Source organism: Tasmannia lanceolata, unplaced genomic scaffold (genome assembly GCF_043159265.1).
Source record: "Tasmannia lanceolata isolate RefF3 unplaced genomic scaffold, GAP_Taslan_0.1 ptg000003l, whole genome shotgun sequence".
NCBI lineage: Eukaryota > Viridiplantae > Streptophyta > Magnoliopsida > Canellales > Winteraceae > Tasmannia > Tasmannia lanceolata.
In genome coordinates this window covers 14,825,620-14,848,040 of record NW_027518680.1, presented here as the reverse complement: position 1 = coordinate 14,848,040, position 22,421 = coordinate 14,825,620, and the positions used below count along the sequence as shown (strand labels likewise).

The 22,421-nt window shown below is 37.4% G+C and overlaps 2 protein-coding genes across 3 annotated transcripts; both read left to right on the top strand.

The window, feature by feature from the left end:
- Nucleotides 1-1,268: 1,268 nt before the first annotated feature.
- On the top strand, nt 1,269-5,337 carry LOC143861446 (histidine-containing phosphotransfer protein 4-like). Its single transcript, XM_077372377.1, has 6 exons — nt 1,269-1,429; nt 2,544-2,674; nt 2,789-2,857; nt 4,516-4,587; nt 4,890-4,962; nt 5,097-5,337. Exons 1-6 carry the CDS (start codon nt 1,370-1,372, stop codon nt 5,157-5,159), a joined length of 468 nt encoding a protein of 155 aa, XP_077228492.1. The 5' UTR covers nt 1,269-1,369; the 3' UTR covers nt 5,160-5,337.
- A 12,117-nt stretch (nt 5,338-17,454) lies between these two features.
- On the top strand, nt 17,455-21,636 carry LOC143861439 (pseudo histidine-containing phosphotransfer protein 5-like). 2 transcript variants are annotated; one of them, XM_077372368.1, is made up of 6 exons: nt 17,455-17,563; nt 17,757-17,887; nt 17,998-18,066; nt 20,801-20,872; nt 21,158-21,230; nt 21,364-21,636. In XM_077372368.1, the coding sequence occupies exons 1-6, from the start codon at nt 17,504-17,506 to the stop codon at nt 21,436-21,438; spliced, it is 480 nt and encodes a 159-aa protein (XP_077228483.1). In that variant the 5' UTR covers nt 17,455-17,503; the 3' UTR covers nt 21,439-21,636. The 2 variants fall into 2 exon arrangements, with proteins under 2 accessions (XP_077228483.1, XP_077228487.1); XM_077372372.1 differs by having other exon boundaries at nt 17,473-17,563; nt 17,799-17,887.
- Nucleotides 21,637-22,421: the final 785 nt, after the last annotated feature.

The window sequence follows — 22,421 nt, the reverse complement described above, 5'->3', positions numbered from 1 at the left end:
TTAATCTTCTAATTAGAAGAAGATCAATACTCAATTGTCTGATGATATCTTCCAATTAGAAGAAGATCAATACTTGATTGTCTCCATTTTTTTACCTTATTTTTATCTTTGATTTTGTTTCTAATTTTTGAAACAACAAATTACTCCAAAAGCTTAAGCAATTAGAGTTGGTGTTATTTAATCATTTATACTTCAACACTCCTCATGTCTGGCAACTCTTTTTTGGGTTGGCCGAACACGTGGCACATGTGACCCCACTTTTGGGCTGTGGATTTTTAATATGTAGGAGTTGTTGAGTTATGAACCCGGTACTTACCGTGAGGCAATTTCTCTTATAGCATGTGAAACAACCAATTTCCTAAAAGCTTAAGCTGTTAGAGTTGGCGTTATTTAATCATTTACTTCAACATAGTTGATTTGCAAAACTACATCTTCTGTCCAAATTTTCAATTTTGAGGAAAAGAAAAATAAAAGAGGAGAAAATTAATATTTTTTATGAAAGACAAACATAAAGCCTTTGTTTGGATTCCAGGAATTTTATGAAAAAAAAAATTGAGAGAAAAAATATTTCTTAACTTTTTTTATTTTACGCACGGACAAAGATATATAGCTTCGAACCAAATTTATTCAATTTTTACTTAGAAGAACCTTCAATTTATTATAATATCGCTCTAAATTAATGGGGATTTGCTAGGGTCCATCGCAAAGGCATTCCGCGGCTGGTCTGTCGCACGACGTTTGTCTCCATTCACGTGGTGGCTGGTCTAACATGCGACACACCGGCCTCGAAATACCTTTTGCGATGGACGCTAGCAATTCCGAAATTAACAATAATCATATCATTTTCATCTAAATCGAGGAAAAAAAAATGTTTTTCTTGCATAACGTGGCCTAAAGGGGTGTAAATATCATAAAATTCTGAAAATGCCAAAAAGGGGCGTAAATATCATAATTTTTTTTTTTTTTCCACCCACGTTGAAGAATCCGAGTGGGGGTGATAAACCTCATTCGTCATGAATGAATGGTTGCCCCTAAAAGGAAGTTTGAGAATCCCTTTTACATTTATTTCATGCCCTAAAATTGTATTAATATCTATCTAGTTTTGAGAATCAAATGGCTTAATTACCTACAATTTATTCCTTTTCTATTTCCTGATAAACGCCAACGTAAACACATGCGGACAAAAATGGCCTCATCTAACGCTTTTCCCTTCTCCTCTACTATATGTACAGACTCCCCCCCTCATTGTTTCTTCATTACTAACTACATCTCAACAAAACCCCAATCTCATCTCGGGAGAAGCTCTCATCAATTCTCTTTTTCCCAGTTGTTTTCTCTTTCAATCTCTCTCTCTCTCTCTCTCTCTCTCATGGAGAACTCTCCCTTGCAACGACAGGCTGTTTACATGAGAAAGTGCCTCTTTGAACAGGTCCTCTTCTAGCTCTAGTGTTTTTTTTTTTTTTTTTAAATATTAAAGTGGGTCTTCTAGCTCTAGAACTAATAAGAAGGTCCTTTGGGTTTTCTTATTATTGAGAATTTTTTTTTTTAAGGGTCATTTCTGTCTAAATCCAAGCAATAAGATCAAGGAATTAGGATGATCAAGACTTGCATCTGGAATCATGTTATAGTGGAAGGCGACTCCCTTAATGTTACAAGATGGTTGGGGGCTAGTCCCTCTCGTATCCTTGGCGGTTTGCTCACTGGATCGATGAAATTTTGGACTGAGTCGCTAGTTCCTCTATCTCTTTTAATCATGTCAGAAGATCAGTGAATGTGAGAGGCTGATATACTTGCCAGCGCGGGAGTATCTAGGGTGTTATTGGAAATCTTCGACTTCCTTGCTCCCCCCTGATGAGCCTTTCACTGCTAATTTTTTCCGGTGTTTAAAAACGTGGATTTGACGTGGAACACGGGCAAGAAAAATCCTTGTCGACGAGGCTCTGACGCAGCCAAGAACACGGATGACACAGTTGACAAGGTCATAACTCGGGAGAGTCAAAAGGAGTTTATTGACTCTGGAGGGCAAAACGCGGAACGCAGTTGTGGTGCAACGCGGAACGCAGCCGAGGTAAAAAGGAGTCGACTCGGGGGAGTTCCTTGCCGAGTCAAGGAGTTTTTAAACACTGATTTTTTCTTTCTTGTTTCATTTCTTGGTTGTCTTGTACTTGATCAGCCCGATCGCCCGGCGGCTCTTTTATTTATTTATCGAATTCTTTGCCATTCAAATAAAAGATCACGTTTTAAACCTTTTTTTAAGTCTTTTGGAGTTTCAAAATGAGTTCTCGAGTCTCTTTTGCATGTGTGGTTTTAAACTTTTCATTTTGATATTCACACATTTGAAGTCATTAAGGATTCATGGATGCATTACTGAGTGACCATGCATGCATGTATACATGTATGACCTTTATTCACTTTTTGCATTTTTCATTCTAGTTTTTCTTTTCCTATCCAGTGATATAACAATCTAGCATTTTTATGTCCAAACTTGTATAGTTGTACATCCATATATGGAAATTTTTTTAAAAAAACTTGGGTTGTTGTAGGGATTCGTAGACGAGCAACTCACTCAGCTGGAGGAGTTACAGGATGACGAAAACCCTAATTTCGCAGAGGAAGTTGTCACTTTGTTCTACAAGGATTCATCTAAATTGCTTGTTAACATTGAGCAAGCACTGTAAGTGGAATCCATATTTCATATTGTTTATGGTTCTGTATTTTGTTTGATGCATGAAGCCTTTTTTTTGGAAACTATATCAAATGATTTGAATTATACATTTCATTTTATCAGGGAGAAGAGGCCCCTAGATTTCAGTAAGCTGGATACATACATGCACCAATTCAAGGGCAGTAGTTCCAGGTAAATAATAAGAACAATGATGGCAATATTAATAAGGGTTGCCATTATTTTCCACTCTACTGTCCCAACATTTCCACACCACATTTGTCTTTACAAAAAATGACTGCATTTACACCCTCTTTTGTTTCTTTTTTCCTTAAAATGACAAAAGTGGGTGGAAATACAAAGATAGGGGGTGAAAGTATCATTTCTCTATCTTTATATGGAATTTTTTTTTTCTTTTAAAAAATGAGTTGCTGACGATCATTTCTTGGGAAAGAAAAATTGCCAATGGGGGACGTCAAAATACGAGAATTGCCAACCAGGGGCACTCTTTTGAAAAATTGTTAGAGAGGGACGAAATGGGGTTATCAAGTCTCTAAAAGGGGGGTTATCAACCGTCTAAATGGGGTTATCAAACTCTCAAAGCATACAATTTTGCTATTGTTTTGTAAAATGGCCATACAACAAGTTATATCTTTTTTTTTAAAAAAGGGACATGATATCAGAAAAATCAACATTTAAAATCTCCCAAACTTACAGTACGGTAAGGCCATTTCATGTAAGTTTGGGAGATATAACACAACAATAGTTATACCATGTCCCTTTTGAAAAATGGCCTTGCAGTACTTTTAGAAAATTAATACTGGACTATACAGCCACACAACATTTAAAATCTCCCAAACCTTTTTTTTTTAAACTAAGCATTTTTAATTTGGGTTAAGCCCATATCTTTTTTTTTTTTTTTTGGCTCAAAGCATTTTAAATTTGGGTTATGCCCATATCTCAATTAGAAGGTGCTTTGCTCTACACACTATTGCCATCATCTAGTTGGGATCTGATGGTGAGATCATGATTGAGATCCACCCCAAAATAAGGATGTTCATCAGCATCTGATTTTCGTGGAGGATAACAATGCGTAACCAAATCATTTAGGGCCGTTTGGATACGCGGATTTTAGAATCCAGGTTTTTAGTTTGAAAACAGTGTAAACGAGGGTTCATGATCAAGCTAATGTGTGGACAGTGTTTCTTGGATTTTAAGTGAGAAATTCAGGTTTTAAAAATCTCTCCTGCATCCTGAGATTTTTAAAACTTGGAAATATTGGAGGATCTGCTACTCTCTTGCTGACGGAAAGAAGGGCGAGAAGTCAAAAACGAATAAAAAACGACGGCTGGTCCGCTTCTTCTCTTGTCTCTTAGCTACAATTTTGAAGAAACCCCGGATTCTAAAATCCGTGTATCAGGGGCCGTTTGGATACGGAGATTTTATAATCCAGGTTTTTAGTTTGAAAACAGTGTAAAAGAGGGTTCACGATCAAGCTGCTGCTGCTGTCCTGACAGCGTTTCTTGGATTTTAAGTAAGAAAACTAGGTTTTAGAAATCTTTACCTGGAAATATGGGAGGATCTGCTACTCTCTTGCTGACGGAAAGAAGGGCGAGAAGTCACAAACGAGTCAAAAATGACGGCTGGTTCGCTTCTTCTCTTGTCTCTTAGCTACAATTTTGAAGAAACCTCAGATTCTAAAATCCACATATCCAAAAGGCCCCTTAGTGTACACACCAAAATATAATCCTTAATTAAATTTTCTTTTTAAGTGTATTATTTGTTTTTTATTTTGTAGTTTTATTGGTATGATGAATTTTACGAATTTAAAATAATCATTGTCTTTGGTGCAGCATTGGAGCTAATAGATTGAAGAATGAGTGCACTTTGTTCAGAGAATATTGTGAGATGAGCAACGCAGAAGGGTACTAATTAACATATACTCCATTAACTTTCCCATCTTCTAATACTGATATAAATCTATAAATTCACACACATGGTATGTCGCATAATTACCATACTACTTGGGTGTGGGGTCCCACAAGAAGATCCATACCCTGAGCAGGCAATGGGCCCCACATCTGATCTCCACTTGATCATGATCGGCTGGTGGTGAAGCAAAGTAAAGTAAATACCGATTATCTCGTGCGTTGAGAGTCCAACAAAATGAAAATACCCACAATCTTTTAAGATTGTTAAGTGATAGTTGTGCGCGTAATAAATGCAGATGCATGAGGACATTCCAAATGGTGAAAAAAGAGCATGCTATTTTGAGAAAGAAACTTGAGACTTATTTCCAGGTATTTTGTCTTCTAACTTAGGAGCTTCTCCTACTTTCACCACACCCTTCTCGTTCTATAGTAATTCTCTTGGGTTCAAAAGAAAACTTGAGAATTGACACTCTCTTTAATTTTTTTTCCTTCTCATTTTTCAGCTGGTAAGGCAAGCTGGGCCCATTGAAATTGCGACTCGCCCGAAAAATGGCGGTGACAAGTGAAAACCCGGCCGGTCGCCGAGAAAGATGATGAAGTCGTGCAACTCTAGTAGTTTCATGAGCTTTTAAAATAAATGTAGTAGTTCATTTTCAAGCATAAGTGAGAGAGTTGGTAAATTTCATATGTATTAATAACTTTTAAGTAACTATAGTTGTTATAGATATTTGAATTCGAATGCTAGTATCTGGTTTTGATGGATTAGACATTGATGTGGCTGCTCTAAATGGACAAATTAAGAAGTTGATCCTTCAGTTTGTTGGTTTTAATCAAATACTTAAGATAGAGTTGGGATAGTAATGAGCTTAATTAGTCTCACATGACTAGTTCCTGCCCAGCTATTGGATTTTTTTTAATATAAAATTTCTTTTATTCAGAAGATATTTGTTTTTTGTGAATCATTGCTTGGGGTTATTCAAAAGACACAGGAAAATTACAGTTTGTCAAAGGCAAAACTTCAAAAAGAGATTCAACAGTGCTGTGTGAGGAGAAATTGGTACAGGAAGCCGTAGTCACACTTCTTATAATACATAATTTTCTTTAATATATCAACTGCATGTTTCTTTATTTTCCAATTGCTTGGATCAAACAAAAAAAAAATTATTAGAGCAACCCACTTTTTTAGTGGTCCTTTCACTGGGATGTTAAGCCTTTAAGTTCTTCGACCATATTGTCCATATCAGAAATATTTCCAGTGAAATGATACATTCGAGAAACTCTCTTTTGTTTTTAGTGGTTGCTTCATTGGGATGTTGAGCCTTTAAGCTCTCTGACTATATCCGTATCAGAAATATTTCTAGGGAAATGATACATCCGCCTTTGTTTTTTTTTACTTGGGACGCCCCCCTCTGATGTAAAAGAGTAGTTACACTAGAGGGGCTGTTCCAAGTAAAAAGAAAGGGGTGAATATATCATTTACCCTTTCTTCCACTTTTATATTCCCATATCTTGATGGAACTCGTTTGGTTCCCCAATTGTTCTCTCCTTATCACCCTTTAAATGTGGCTACAAGTCTCATCATATAATTTCCACTATCAATTTGTTGGGTGTTGATTGGATAGGAAGCACCTTAGAACTTTGTTTGGTTCCTCAATGATCCAAACCGTTTAATTTCTAGGCCTTGTTATGTGTGGGCCATAGTACAAAGTGTTACGTGACTAAATGGGTCCCATCTTGGCTGCTGAAATAGATCTGTTTAGATATTTATCATTTTTAGATATGCTCTCCAGTTATTTAAGTATAGGTAGGAGTCTTAGAGATAAAGATTATCTAGATTAGGGTTTTTCTATAGATAACATGTACATAGTCTGTTGAGAGTCACCGCCGACTCGAACAGATGCTGGAGGGGCCGGGCCGGAGTGGTCGGTGCGGGCTCACTTGGATGGGCGTGAGCCATATCCTAATTAAACTAGGAATTCTAATTAGATGGGACTCTATTAGCTATTTTAATATTCAATAGTCTTATTTGGGTCGGTGGATTTGTAGTTGAATACTAAAACTACTTTTAGTGAGGTTGTTTCTAAAAGTAGCAAAACAATGTGTCTTGTGTTGAGTTTACAATAAGATGTTGGAGTTGGACTCCTAGAAGGATTATAATTGGTTTTCTTTATAAATAAGAGAGAGAGACAGTGAAAGGTGAGTAGTGTGGTGAGTTGGCAGATAGAACTGAATAGGTTGAATTGCAGAGAGAGTGAAAAACGTTAATAGAAGTGGTGTACGGTTTATGAGAATTTGAATAGTATTCAATCGAAGGTCTCTCTCTCCCTTCCTCTTTTGTCCTTTGTGTTGTGGGTTTTGCTTCTTGCTTTAATTCTTTGTGTTGAACAAGGCCGGGTATCATAGTTTTGTGTCTTTGGTCTCTTGATTTTCGACGTAGCCCTTTTTAATCAATGAAAAATCTTATTACCAAAAGTGTCTTTATGTACAAAGGAGGATTGATCCTTCTCTCGAAGTGGATCAAGAGGATGATCTTCCCTCTAAGAAGACCGAGTCCATTATGAATTGATTTAAGTTCGTAACAAGTGGTATTAGAGGAGCTGATCCCGCCCGCGCCATGGCTACAACTAGGGAAATTGTAGATTGCATGCGTGATGGTTTTCAGAAGATCACTTGTTTTGAAATTGATAGAAGAACACCATGTAAACCTCTTTGGTTAATTTGAAGAAGAAAATACTATTGGCCGGATTTAATAAGGGAGTATAAAGAGAAGAAAATAACGTGAACCAAAACTACCGCCGAACCATGAAAAAGCACCCTCTGTTGTAAACGTGAAAACAACAGTCTAATCTTATTCATGTCTTTAGCTTTCAATATATGCATGAAGAAGTTTGAATAAAACAAAAACCCTTATGATAACTACTACGAGCTATTTCTAATATCCTAGATGACTAAAAACACCTCTACCTCATCTCTTTTAACCGATTGTCCAAGAGTCCTAATAAAAGTCAAACTCTATCTAATATCTATCTAACACTAAAATCAAAACAAGAGGACTCTACTTGAGTCGGTGCATAGAGTCGGTGGTGATGTTTTCAATTCTCCCCCTCAACACTGACTCATATTCATCAACTATGATTCAACCCCGTCGGCCCGGCCCCTCTGACACCGTGCATGAGACATCAGTGACTCTAGCACTCCCCTTCAGCGTTAACTCTCCACAAGTCACACTAAGTTTCTTCCGAAAAAATTTCCACAATCTATCAATTTGCCACTTCTTGATGCCTTTTGTATCTTCAGAAAATGTTGAATCCTCCACCTTACAAAAACAAGTCAAATTTGCGAACTTCGGATTCGCCTTTGGAATACACATAGGGGTGTTCGTTCGGTTATAACCGAACCGAATAGACCGAAATTTGATAATCGAAATAATTTCGGCTATCAAATTTCGATAACCGAAACCGAACCGAAATTTCTAAAAACCAAACCGAAACCGAACCGATTAAAAATTCGGTTATAACCGATTAACCGAACAGTGGGAGAAAAAGATGAAAAAAGCAAAATCTCGGTTTGGATCGGAGGGCTAGGATCATCCTATCAAAATGATTTTTTGAGCACAACCTAATTAAGTTGTGATCAATCAAAGGGACGGTTTTGATCATCCTATGCAGTGCCCATATAGCATTTTTTTATATTTTAAATAATGGTTTTTATCATAATTTCGGTTATTTGGTTAACCGATTTTTTTTTGTGATAACCGAAACCGAACCTGAATAACTGAATTTCAAAAAAAATAAAATAACCGAAACCGAACTGAAAAGGAAAAAACTGAACTGAACCGACCAAACCAATTCGGTTCGGTTCGATTATTCGGTTATAAACGAATAATGAACACCCCTAAATACGCGTCGATCTTCGTGGCTTAGACGCACTAAATTCATACTCTTCAAAATCTTCAAGTTGTGATGGTCGCAACACTTCTAGTGAAGCTGGAACATCTTTTTCACGCGACAGACTTTTTCCAGTCTTCCATGGACTAGAGCTCTTGCACGTCGAAGTACCATTATGTGGGGTTGCCGTCGAACCTTGACGTGGCGCCTCATGTTCTGACTCTAACATACCTCCATCCATCTGTGAGAGATCAACTGTACTTTTCACCCTTTAGATCGAATCCGGATTTGCTACACCATGATTTTCCTGTGGTAGCATAATCGAATCCAATCTCTCGTTCAAACTGCCAATCAAATCCGTTGAGTCCGGCATTGCGGTGTTTCCCACTAACCACCAAGATGACGCTTCATCGAACACCATATCTCTTGACACATAGACCCTTTTCGTACATGGATCCAAGCATCTCCACCCTTTCCTTTGTTCATTATAACCAATGAACATAGCTCGAACCACCGTTTTCTCTCCATCTTTGTCCTCATTTGCTTTGGTACAAGCACATAGCAAACACAACCAAACACTTTAAAATGTGTAACTGACGGCCTCCTACCAGTGAGCTTTTGATAAGGTGACTCATAACCAAGTCGTTGTTGCGGAAGACGATTAGCTACATATACGGCCATGCGTATACACTCCGCCCAATATTGAGGATGAACATTCCTCCCATGTAACATACTCCGGCATGTTCAACTAAGTGCCTGTTCTTTCTTTCTGCAATTCCATTCTGCTGTGGAGTTTCGGGACAAGTGAATTGCCTTTTGATTTTGTGATCCCTCAAATAAGTGGAAAGAATCTGAGAAGTGTATTCTCCACCATTATCGGTTCTCAAACAACCGATCTTAAATCCTGTTTCAGCTTCTACACGTGCAAATCTTTGATATTTTCATAGACTTCAGATTTCTCCTGTAGAAAATACACCCAAACATATCTTGAAAATCATCAACGAATATAAGAAAATAACGGTTTCCACTTACAGACTTCTGCTTCATTGGACCGAATACATCGTAGTGAACCAACTCCAATGGTCGTTTTGTGTGAAACTTTGATCGAGGAAAAGGATGATGGTGTGCTTTTCCAAACTGACACCCAGCACAAACCGTACATCCCCCGTTCTCGAGAAGTGGTAAACCTCTGACAAGGTTTCATTTCGCCATAATCTTTAACTTGTCATATGCGACATGAGCAAGGCGCGCATGCCACAATTCTGGAGTTTCATTACGACGAGCTTTATCAACATAAGCTGTTCCTGCTGATAATACGTACATCATCTCCATCCGTTTCCCACGCACGATCGGATTGCCAGAAACATCCACTTTCTCGAACACCTTTACATCATCAGGTCCAAATAGCACATATCTGCCCATTGATGTGATCTGCACTACCGATACTAGATTCTTCGTCATACCCGGTACGTGATACACATCTTTGAGGATGCTATTTCGTTCACCACACCGCAGGTAACTGTCACATCACCCACATTCTTCACAGCATGGACAGAATTATCTGCCGTGACAACCGCATGATTTCCATCATATTTTCGCAACCGCATAAACTTATTTCGATTTCCAGTCATGTGGTGTGAACATCTAGGATCAATCAACCAATCGTTCTCGTAGTTAATAGTCTTCTTTCCAGAAGAACTTGTTGCACACACTTGACTTTTCACAACAGGAGATTCTGCAACATTCAGTGCAAAAGAAATATCCTCCTCAAAGTCATATTCCGTAGCAGTCTCTTCTACTGCCACATACAAGCAAAAGAAGCTTGCATATCCCATTTATCATCGTCATCATCCTCCTTATCTTTGGATTCGACGATAAAATTCCCATCATCGGTCTCAATCTTAGCCTGACAATTTCTTCTAATATGATTAGGCTTGCCACATCCATAAGATTAAAAATCACATTTTTCATGTGATTTTTCATTGTTATTCGCCCGATCACCTTTCTTATCACCATCCTTTCACTTCTTATTTTTCTTTCACTTCCGCTTGCTATTCACCGCAAGCGCTTCCTCACTCTCTTTTATAGATATTCCCGCCATCTGCCTTGCCAACATCTCTTGATTAATCAAGAGATTCTCCAACTCCAGAAGAGACGGTTGTGTTGGCCAACCACATATAGCGATGATAAATCCGCTAAACTCAGGCCTCAAGCCGCGGATAATCAATCTCCGCATCCGGGTTTCACTAATCTTAGATTCCTCACCTAATTGAGATATCCCATTACACAAGTTTTTAGCTTTTATAAGATAATCAGAAACGGATAAATTACCTTGTGTTAATGAGCTGATCTCGTTCTCCAATATGCTCAATCAACTCCTTTTGTATTGATGCCTTCAATACGTACAACGCTTTTCCGGCACAGATCTTCCACTTCCGTAGAGTATCTACCCCTCCCTCTACTGGTGTTTGGGTGTCGTTGCCATTCACTATCTCCCATAGATCATGGCCTTGAAGATACGACTCCGAGCACGACTTCCAATAGAAGTAATTTGCATTGTTGAGCTTTTCAATCCCCGCCAACATACCAACACTTTCCGCCATCTCTTCTTCCAACCTCGATATCGCCTCGAAGCAACCAAAGAATAAACCGGTATCCCCCCTTCCATATCCCCCTCGAAGCAAATCCAAGAACAAACTGGTATTCCGATCTAACACCTACTCTGATACCACTTGTAAACCTCTCTGGTTAATTTGAAGAAGAAAATACTATTGGATTTAATAAGGGAGTATAAAGAGAAGAAAATATGTGACCCAAAACTACTGCCTAACCATGAAAAAGCACCCTCTGTTGTAAACGTGAAAACAACACTCTAATCTTATTCACGTCTTTAGCTTTCATTATATACATGAAGAAGTTTGAATAAAACAAAAACCCTTATGATAACTACCACGAGCTATTTCTAATATCCTAGATGACTTAAAACACCTCTACCTCATCTCTTTTAACAGTCTGTCCAAGAGTCCTAATAAAAGTCAAACTCTATGTAATATCTATCTAACACTAAAAACAAAACAAGAGACTAAAAACAAAACAAGAAGACTCTACTCGAGTCTGTGCATAGAGTGGGTGGTGATGTTTTCACAGCGATGATTTAGGAAAGGCTTGGACCAAATTGGCGAAGGATTGAAGAGATACACAAAGAAAATGAAAAGTTGAAACTCAACGAAGCTGATGGTTACTTGTCTGTACACTACAAGGGGGTGGCACAAGGAAGAAAAAACAAGAAGACTTCATCTTTTCTTTTTTCTCTCGTGATCTTTCGAGATGCCTAAACTGTTGTAGTGTACAGACAAGTGATGGGTTAATGGGTGTTTCGAACCATTATCTTGATAGATATAGTTGGGGGCACCTGTCAAACACAATACAATGAGGTAAATCTTGTGGTACGCACGCGCATCACATGCACGGAAGTATTTTCTTGGGCGCATGCTCTAAGATGACGTGGAGGTATTAAATGGGCCCCCCTCAAATGCGGGTTTTGTTGGTGAAATGATATATTCACCCCATTTTCTTCCTTCTGCCGCCCCCTTATAGTGTAAAATGATAGTCCTAAATACACAATAGGGGGCTGGAGGCTGGAGCAGGGAATTAAAGGGGCCCAATATTTCATATATGTTTAATAGAATGAAAGGTTGAAAGAATTAAGTAGGTAGAAAGACCAAAAGGGTCTAGGCTGTATCGGGTGGCTGTTAGCAAAGAAGCCTTCGTTTGTGAATGTTTTGATCGTAGTGGTGGTAAGCTGATATGGTGTCCTGCCTTTAGAAGAATCCTTTTTGAGTGGGAAAGTGATGACGAATCTCGGTTGCGGTAGCTCCTTAATAAGTGCTATGTAAAAAGTGGGGGTGAAGACAAAAGAATATGGACAGTGGAATCATCCGGCATTTTCTCTGTCAAATCTTTCTATAATGGTTTGATGCCTCCTTCTGTTTCTGCATTTTCAGCAAATGTATGGAATTTTCACTGCCCACCTCGGGTTAGTATCTTCAGTTGGGCCGTTTGTCGTCAAATGATACAAACCATTAATTTCTTGAGAAACCGTGGGATATTGCTAATTGATCACTGCTCTCTTTGTCTTATTGATGGGGAATCTGTGGATCATTTGTTCATGCACTGTTCTTTCACCATGATCATATGGAGATGTATCTTTAAGAGGTTTGGAATCACTTGGGTCTTCCCAAGAACTATTCAGAATCTTTTGAGTATATGGGGGTTTGTGCCGTGGAAAAAGAAAGAAAAATTATTGTGGAATGTGTGTTTGCTAGCTACACGGTGGGTGATTTGGAAGGAAAGAAACTCTAGGGTGTTTGAAGGTTTGGCCAAATCACCTTATTATTTGTACATGCGGATTATAGCATTGGTCATATCGTGGGTTAGATGTTTTCCATCCTTTCGTTTTGTATTGGCCTTTGATCTTTGAGAAGGTTGGAGGGAAGTGTGCTCTAGTAGTGAGAGAAAAATTAAAATAGTCCAAAGATGGGAGCCTCCGATGCTAGGAATGTTGAAAATCAACTTTGATGGTGCTTGTCTTGGAAACCCGGGTCCAGCGGGGGTGGGGGGACTTTGTCGTGATGAGTTTGGTGAGATACTTTGGGCTTTTTCTGGCCCTATTGGTGTGTGTGATTCTTCGGAGGCGGAAGTCAAAGCGGCCTATTTTGGGATCAAGAAGTTGAGTAGGGAAGTCTTGGATCATATTATTGTTGAAGGGGATTCATTGAATGTCATTCGATGGTTGAAGGGTGGAGTAGCTCCTCCTTGGAGATATTTTGGCTTTATTTGATGAAATTGAGGATTTTGTTGCGGGTTCGGCTATTGTCTTTAAACACGTTTGGAGGTCGGCAAACGAAAAGGCGGATGTGTTAGCCAAGCAGGGAGTTAGGGGGAGAGTATTCTCTGGTTCAATCATCTTCCCCCGTAGTATAATTTTGTAATTTTTGGTGTCTCTTTTCTTCTTCTTTCTGTTTCTTCTTTGGTGTTTTTGTTCTCTGGGTTGCCCGTCTCGGGTGCTCCCTTTTCATTTAATACAAATCACTATTTAAAAAAAAAAAAAAAGAAAGAAGACCGAATGGGTGGTTGACTTGCATGATTCTTCAAGAGAAGGAAGTAGTAAAGATTTTGTAATTAGTTTTACACAGTTAGGGTTCTCAATATCCTTCACAAATAAAATAACGTGTCTTGTTGCTTTTATTTCCATATTCCTTTGGCCACCCCTTTGTTTATGTGTCTCTGAAATTATAGAGTGTGCTCGTGTAAATGCATTTTGCGGCTGATTTTTATTAGAAAGGCATTTTGTGGCTGATTGTTGCATGAGAGAACAACCTCATAATTGTAACTCAACTTGAAATAACATATAGTATCCGAAGAGTTAGACAATCACCATCGATATTAAGAGATTTTTATACTTTCTTAAATAAAAGTGAGAATGATGAGCCCTCATCTTACTTACTGAGAAATTTTAGAGTCACCTGATTTAGATTAATGAAAAAACCTATTGAATAAGAACTAAAGTCCATTGTTAAAAATAAAATTTTGCGAGTTAGTAGATACACTTGTAGACCAAAATGTTATAGGTTATATCATTTAAGAGAAAACTCAAATTAGATGAATCGATAATGGCATACCTTGATTAGGAACTTTCCCAAATAGAGTTTAAAACTACTTTATTAAATGAAGAGATAAATATGATCCAACAGGAAGGATGTGAAATTGAGAGTCAAGAAGATAAAGTTCATATATAAAAGAAGTCTTTATATTTTTTTTGAAAAGGGCAACAGAATATATATATATATATATATATATATATATGTAAAAACAGAACCGAGGTGGTCCTAAAGGAACAAAGATAATACAAAGATAGCAGTACAATAATTCAAGGAGGTAGATAGTCAAAGCACTCAAACGCGGCCTGAAAGACTCCTTTCTTGGCAAGGGTGTCTGCTTCCGCATTGGCTGATCTCCTGACATGGCGAAAAACTATTGAGGAGCCCTTAGCTCTGTCCTCTATTTCCTCTAAGAGAGGCAAAAATCGCCAAGGGGGAGAAGCGTTACCCGAAAGCCAGCGAATAACATTTAAGGAATCCCCTTCGACGATAATTTTGTCGCACTCTAGACGAGGCATCGAGAGAAGCCCGCTATGAACGGCTGGGACCTCTGTCTCGTTTGAGTCTGCCACTCCGATAGGCCCCGAGTAGGCCCAGAGGACTTCCCCTTTGTGGTTTCTACATAACCCCCCTACTCCTGCCATTCTTTATATAATTAAAACAATCCTTTAGGCAATGCTATTATACTTTTTACAGTACTGCTATAAAATTTAATTTTTTACATAATAATTTTAAGTGTAATGCTAGTGAGACCGAGAGTAAGACCGAGCAGGGGACCGAACAAATGGGTTCTCTCCACAAAATCACAAGTGACGTAAGCTAGCCCATATGTTTAGGAAAATCAATAACAGGTAGATTTTTTTTCCACACATGGCAGTTTCTCATTGTTGGGTTCTCCCACCAGTCTTACTATCGTTCACAATCTTATTTTCCTAATTTTAATAATTATGTATATATTTAGATTAGTGGGAGTTCATTTGCGATATTATCGTTGTATGTTGCGATATTCTGTTAGTTGGGAATTACTTGTTGAAAGTAATGTATACTCTCATTTGCAAAGGTAGCAAAATTATCAAGACATAAATCCATCTATTGACGATAAAATAAATCAAACTCAAAACAAACCTTAAGCTCAAGTAGTACAAAGTCTAATGTATATCATGTTGTGTACAAGACTAGATTTGGGCCTTGTAGTAAGTCTCGTGAGTAGATATCAAAGCAATCATCCAATTGCTCATTAGTTAGCACTTAAGAGAATTCTGGGATACCTAAAAGGTACAAAGCATTTTAAGTGACATATGAAGGAGATTACTTGTCAGTCAGAGGATATACTGATGTTGATTTAGCCAAAAACCACATTAGAGTGTATCTTCATATTAAAAGGAAGAAAAAAATTCTAGGTCAAGTAAAAAAAGCAAATTGAGTAGCTGGATTTATAGTGAAAGCTGAATTCATAGCTAGTAATGCAGTTGCCTACCTAAAACTATTTGGATAAGATACTTCTTGGAAGATCTAAATCTAGGACATATAAATCAACAATTCTATTTATTATCATTACATATATGATGCGTATGGAAAAATGAGATTTTAGTGGCGTGGCTAACTAAGGAGATGATCTCTGATGCACTGATTAAACCTAGTAGATTATATTATTTTAAAAGACATGTTTAATTATGAGACTGAAAGGCAATTGTTTTTACGGTTCGAGCATTATGTGCAAGTGAGAGATGTAAGATTGTATGATCATCAGCCATCGAATCTTGAACAAATAGACGCAACTAATGAACAAATCGACTTCATCATAGGATAGATTCATAAAACTCTTCGCACACACATCTATAAAGTTTTTAAATCAAGTTATTTGCCGCATGCATGAGCATGTGCATTAATGGGATAATTAGTGTTAATCTTGTGCCACGTTAGATGGTTTTTTTAGCATGGGAATATCATTAGGACCCCCCCTAAGGATGAGGGCAGGTGACACAATGACACAGTGGAAGACACATGGATGAGTTGATTTTACTGCTAGAAAATACCTTATATATTTTATTTAAGATCGACTTTTAAGCATTGGAAATCTACGAGATAAGTTACATCGTGATTTGCGGCTTTAACACATGATCATGAGATTATGGAAGATCAAAACGTATGAATGTGAGATTGTGACCCCACATAAGGATGAGGGCAGGTGACACAATAACACGGTGGAATACACGTGGATGAGTAGATTTTACTGCTAGAAAATACTTATAAATATTTTATTTAAGATCGACTTTTAGGCGTTGAAAATCTACGAGATACGTTACAGCGTGATTTGCGGCTTTAACGTATGAACGCGAGATTTTGGAAGATCTACAAAACTCTGCCCTCTCGATTGATAAATAACGCCAAGTAATAAAATGAATTCCAAAAGAAGAAAAAACCAATTACTCCAAAAGCTTAAGCTGTTAGAGTTGTGTTATCTAATTGTTTACACTCAACACCCCCCCACGGGTGGCTCCACTTTTTTGGGTTGGCCGTACACTAGGCATATGTGACAACGCTTTTGGGTTGGTCATACACGTGGATTTTTAATATCAATGAGTTGTTGGGTTTTGAACCCAGGACCTGCCCTGAGGCAACTGATCTGATAGCAAGTGAGACAACCAATTTCTCCAAAAGCTTAAGCTGTTAGAGTATTTCATCATTTATACTTCAACATATTTAAATGATTTGAAAAGCTACATCTTCTGTCCAAATTATCAATTTTGCGGAAAAGAAAAATAAAAGAGGTGAAAATTAATCTTTTAAAAAAAAAATGAAAGACAAACATAAAGCTTTGCTTGGATTGCAGGAATTTTATGAAAAAAATTGGAAAGGAAAAATGTTTCTAAACTTTCTTTGTTTTACACACGGAAAAGATAGCTTGAACCAAATCTATTCAATTTTTATTTGGAACGACCTTCAATTTATGATAATATCCCTCTAAATTAACCATAATCATATCATTTACCTCTAATCTTGCAATCCCAATAGGTCCTAAAGGGAGTGAAATGGTGAAAAGGGGGTGTAAATATCATTTCACAGACAAAATTCTTTTTCAGTATTTGAGTGGGATGACAAACCTCATGCGTCGTGAATAAATGATTTTCCTGAAAAGAAAGTTTTAGAATCCCTTTTGCATTTATTGCACGCCCTAAAAATGGATAAATATCTGGTTTTGAGAATCAAATGGCTTACCCACAATATCTTCCTTTTGTATTTCCTGATACACGCCAACGTAAACATGTGCTCACAAAAATGGTCTCACCTAACGTTTCTCCCTTCTCCTCTACTATATAAACAATCTCTCCCCTTCCATGTTTCTTCATTACTCTCTCTAGGATGGAGAACACTCCCTTGCAACGCCAGGCTGCTTACATGAGAAAGTGCCTCTTTGAACAGGTCCACTTCTACCTCTAGAATTAATGAGAATGCCTTTTGGGTTTTCTCATTATTAAGAAAACAATACACTTTAATTCTTGTGTAGATTTTATTTTTTTATTTTTTTTGGATTTTTATGACCAAACTTTTATAGTTGTACATGCATAGATGGAAAAATAATAATAAATAAAAAAAAAAACTTGGGTTGCTGAAGGGATTTTTGGATGAGCAATTCATTCAGCTGGAGCAGTTACAGGACGACGAGAACCCTAATTTCGCCGAGGAAGTTGTCACCTTGTTCTACAAGGATTCATCTAAAGCGCTTGTTAACACTGAGCAAGAACTGTAAGTAGAATCAACATTTTATATTGTCTATGATTCTGTATTTTGTTTGATGAAGCCTTTTTTTGGAAACTAAATCTAAATGATTTGAATTTTAAATTTCATTTTATCAGGGAGAAGAGGCCCCTAGATTTCAGTATGATGGATGCATACATGCACAAATTCAAGGGCAGTACTGTCAGGTAAATTAGAAGAACAATGGTGGCAATATTAACAAGGGTTGCCATTATTTTCCATTCTACTTCCCCAACATTTCCACAACCCATTTGTCTTTACAAAAAATGACGGCATTTCCACCCACTTTTGTTTCTTTTTTCCTAAAACTGAAGTCATTATCAGGAAAAGACAAACAAAAGTGGGTGAAAATACTGAGATGGGGTGGAAACATCATTTATCTATCTTTATATGGGAGTTTTTTTCTTTAAAAAAAAAAAGTTTTTATATGGTGTAATACCTTACAACTATACCGTAGAGTTACCACCCTTGATATTTTATCCAACAGAAGCTCACTTTTTGAGAAGCTGCTGTTGGATCAAATATCAAGGTGGTACCTCCACCGTACAAAGGCCTTATTGTTGTAAGGCCTTACACCATATAATTTCTCTAAAAAAATGAGGTGATGACAAGGAGAAATTATGTGGTGCTCCCATGTGGGTGGTACGATAAAAGTATATACCACCCTTGATGTTTGACCCAACGACAGCCTCTGAAAAGTGAGCTACTGTTGGATCAAACATCAAGGGCAGTACCACCCACAGAGGACTTAATTGTCGCGGGCACCATATATATAAAAGCTCGATGAAAAGTAGGTTTTATTTTTATAAAATTTTTTAAAGTAATAAGAAGAATGTATAGACTTTTTAATCAACGGTGATAAAAGTAATTCAATTAATATGAAAAAAACAATAATTTAAAAGGGAGAGTTAGTGAATATAATTTGATCTATCATTTAAGAAAATATGGGGATATATAAATTTTTTGATTGATTCATTTCATGGGAATAATGTTGCTCTTAGTACTTACTACTCAATATAAGGATATTTTAGTGTACAAATTAACAATATAATAATTGAATATTTAGTACATGCATCCCCACTTAGCCTCGCATTGATTAAACAGCTCATTGGATACTATAACAGCCATTTTGAAAAATAATAATAAGATTGAGGGGTGTGTGGCTCAGAAAGATGGGCAGTGTAAATATCAGTATTTTAGTCTTTTAAAGTGGAGATTTTTGCGATGAAATCTGCAAGGAAGAAGAGGAAGGCGAGATATTGTCTCTTTGATTAACCAAAAATAACGAAAAGCACCAGCCTACATGAGGCATGGGTGTTTGATGACTGGAGACATCTTAAAAGGGTATCTTTTTCATGACCTTTATTTCTTAAGGGGCATTGGGCTTTGTTGATTTTGCTTTCATTGAAAATCTGAAATTCATTGAAAGCTTAAAACAGTGAAAAGTTTTTCATGGAATAGGTTTTTTACATTGTTGGAGTTATATTTTATAAGGATACAATTTTACTATTGTTTCGAGTGATATATTATATATTTTTTATAAAATTATATGGTGTGGTCGTATAGTCCATTATTTTTTAAAATGTACTCCAGGCCCACTTCATAGGATGATCGAAACCGTTCATTTGTTGGGTTCACAACTTAGTAGGGGTGCACACGGTTCGGTTCGGTTCGGTTTTGGGGTATACCCGGAACCAAACTATATATAATTGGTTCCAGGAAATTGGAACCAGAACCGAACCATATATGTTTGGAACCGAACCGAACCAGAACCGAAATTGATCGGTTCGGTTCGGTTCTGGGTTTACCCAACCTTCACCAAATGTAGATATTTTGCCTAATCATGTGGTTTTCTGCTCCATGATGAACTACAAACAGTTATATAAGAGCCAGGGTTATATAAACAGTTATGTAAAGGCTAAGCAAATCGTTAAAAGGGGGTGAATTAAAATTTAAATGGCAAAGCAACACGTTAAAGATGGCTGAATTAAAAGGGGGTGGGCTGATTTGGGGTGGGTTGATTTTATCAAATGAGGCATTGGGTTTTAAGGTGAGGGTTGGTTCTCTCGGTCCCGCGATCTCAAACTCAGAACTGAAACTAATGTCCACCGGTTCCAGGATATCAGAACCGGAACCGAGCCATGTAGATATGGAACCGAACCGAACCAAATGTGCGGGTTCGGTTCGGTTCGGTTCCTCAGTTTGAACCGGAACCCTGTCCACCCCTACAACTTAGATTGGTTGTGTTCCAAAAATCATTTTCATAGGATGATCCTAACCCTCCAAGCCATCGAGTTTTCCAAATTGGAAGTCATTTTATAAATTGGAATGTTAGGATCATCCTATGTAAATGATTTTTGGGTACAACCTAGCTATTTCTAATTGTGGCCCAAGAAATGAATGGTTTGGATCATCCTATATGAAGCGGGTCATACAATACTTTTAGAAAATTACTGGACTATATGGTCACCCAACATTTAAAATCTCCCAAACTTTTTTTTAGCTATAAGCATTTTCAATTTGGGTTAAGTCCATATCTTGTTTTTTTTTTCTTATAAGAATTTTAATGTTGTCACTATCGCCATCATCTAGTTGGGAGCTAATGGTGAGATCATGACTGGGATCATCCATCCCAAAATAAGGAATTACATTTCTTTTGGGCGATGATAAATTCGCACCCCCTGTAGGATAATCCGCATCCCTTTAACATGAATTGATGTGGCATACTTTTATCACTTTTTAACGTCAATTCACGTTAAAGGGGTGCGAATTATCCTACAGGGGGTACGAATTTATCACTGCCCGTTCTTTTTACGTATATTATTTGTTTTTTTTTTATTTTGTAGTTTTATTGGTATGATGAATTTTACGAATTTAAAATAATCATCCTCTTTGGTGCAGCATTGGAGCTCTTAGATTGAAGAATGAGATTAGTCTTTTCAGAGAATATTGTAAGATGAGCAACGAAGAAGGGTACTAACATCTTTTCCATTAACTTTTCCATCTTCTCATACTGAAATGCTATAAATTCATACACAAGGTATGTTTCATCACCGTACTTCATGGCTGTGGGTCCCACAAGAAGATCCATCCCTGACCAGGCAATGGCCCCACATCTGATCTCTATTCGAACATGATCGGATAGTGGGGATGCAAAGTAGACACCGATAATTATCTTGTGTTGTAGAGTCCAACAAAATGAAGATACCCACAATCTTTTAAAATTGTTAGTGATAGTTGAGCGTGTAATAAATGCAGATGCATAAGGACATTCGAAATGGTGAAAAAGGAGCATGCTGCTTTGAGAAAGAAACTTGAGACTTATTTTCAGGTACTTGTCTTCTAACATTGGAGCTTCTTCTACTTTCACCACCCTTCTGCTTATATAAATCTATAGTAATTCTCTTGGGTTCTCAAGAAAACTTGAAAATTGTCTTAATTTTTTTCTTCTCTTGGTGTTTTAGTTGCTAAGGCAAGCTGGGCCCGTTGAAACTGCGACTCGCCCGAAGAGTGACCCGAAAAGTAGCGGTGACAAGTGAAAACGCCGCCGGTCGCCGAGAAAGATGATGAAGTCGAGGACAGGGTGCAGCTCTAGTAGTTTCATGAGCTTTTAAAATAAATGTAGTAGTTCATTATGGAGCGTAAGTGAAAGAGTTGGTAAATTTCATATGTTTTAAGTAACTATAGTTGTTATAGAAATTTGAATTTCAATGCTAGTGTCTGGTTTTGATGGATTAGACTTTCATGTGGCTGCTCTAAACGGAAAAGTAAGAAGCGTTATTCTAAAACATTAATTACTTTATGATCCCATAGGATCTTTGGCAATGAAAATCAAAGAAACAAAACAATTTAATGAGATGGATTTGATGTACCTTTTCACCATGGCAGCACCTTTAGAGCTTGTAATCCGACGAAGTTGTAGTTCTTTCTCGAGCACAATAACGACTCGGAAACGCCCCTCTTTCTTCTCTTCCTTATACCTCACCACTAGGCTTATGGGAAACCTTTCTTGGCACATCAGCACTCTCAAGGAGAGTGGAATTGTGGTAAGAGGAAGAGGTACCAAGAGTCTCCATTTATAAGAGGAGAAAGCACCCATAGAACTTTCTAATCTAATCAATTTTTGTTTGGCATCTTTAGGATAAAAATTAGCAAGCCTTTAGTGTTTTTTGTAGCCCAAAAACCTTCTCAAACATGGATGATTAGTTGCCAGTTGCCTTAATGCAAGGCCATGCACAAGGTTGGCAAGTTCCAAAGAAGTTGGTCCTTCGATTTGTTGGTTTTGATCAAATACTTAAGATGAGTTGGGATAGTAATGGGCTTAGTCTCACATGATCGACTAGTTCCTGTCCATGCTATTGGATATTTTTAAAATATACTTTTTTTAATATGAAATTTCTTCTATTCAAAAGATATTTGTTTTTGTTAATCATTGTACAACACGGGAAAATTACAATCTGTCAAAGGCAAAACTTTAAAAAGAGATTCAACTGTACTCTGTAAGGAGAAATTGGTACAAGAA

What these genes read in the sequence shown, in the direction of transcription:
- LOC143861446 (XM_077372377.1), top strand. Translation starts at nt 1,370, where the DNA reads ATGGAGAACTCTCCCTTGCAACGACAGGCTGTTTACATGAGAAAGTGC. An exon ending in TTCAAGGGCAGTAGTTCCAG is followed by an intron (nt 2,858 to 4,515) that starts GTAAATAATAAG and finishes TCTTTGGTGCAG; the next exon opens with CATTGGAGCTAATAGATTGA. An exon ending in GAGATGAGCAACGCAGAAGG is followed by an intron (nt 4,588 to 4,889) that starts GTACTAATTAAC and finishes TAATAAATGCAG; the next exon opens with ATGCATGAGGACATTCCAAA.
- LOC143861439 (XM_077372368.1), top strand. Translation starts at nt 17,504, where the DNA reads ATGGAGAACACTCCCTTGCAACGCCAGGCTGCTTACATGAGAAAGTGC. An exon ending in GTTAACACTGAGCAAGAACT is followed by an intron (nt 17,888 to 17,997) that starts GTAAGTAGAATC and finishes TCATTTTATCAG; the next exon opens with GGAGAAGAGGCCCCTAGATT. An exon ending in TTCAAGGGCAGTACTGTCAG is followed by an intron (nt 18,067 to 20,800) that starts GTAAATTAGAAG and finishes TCTTTGGTGCAG; the next exon opens with CATTGGAGCTCTTAGATTGA.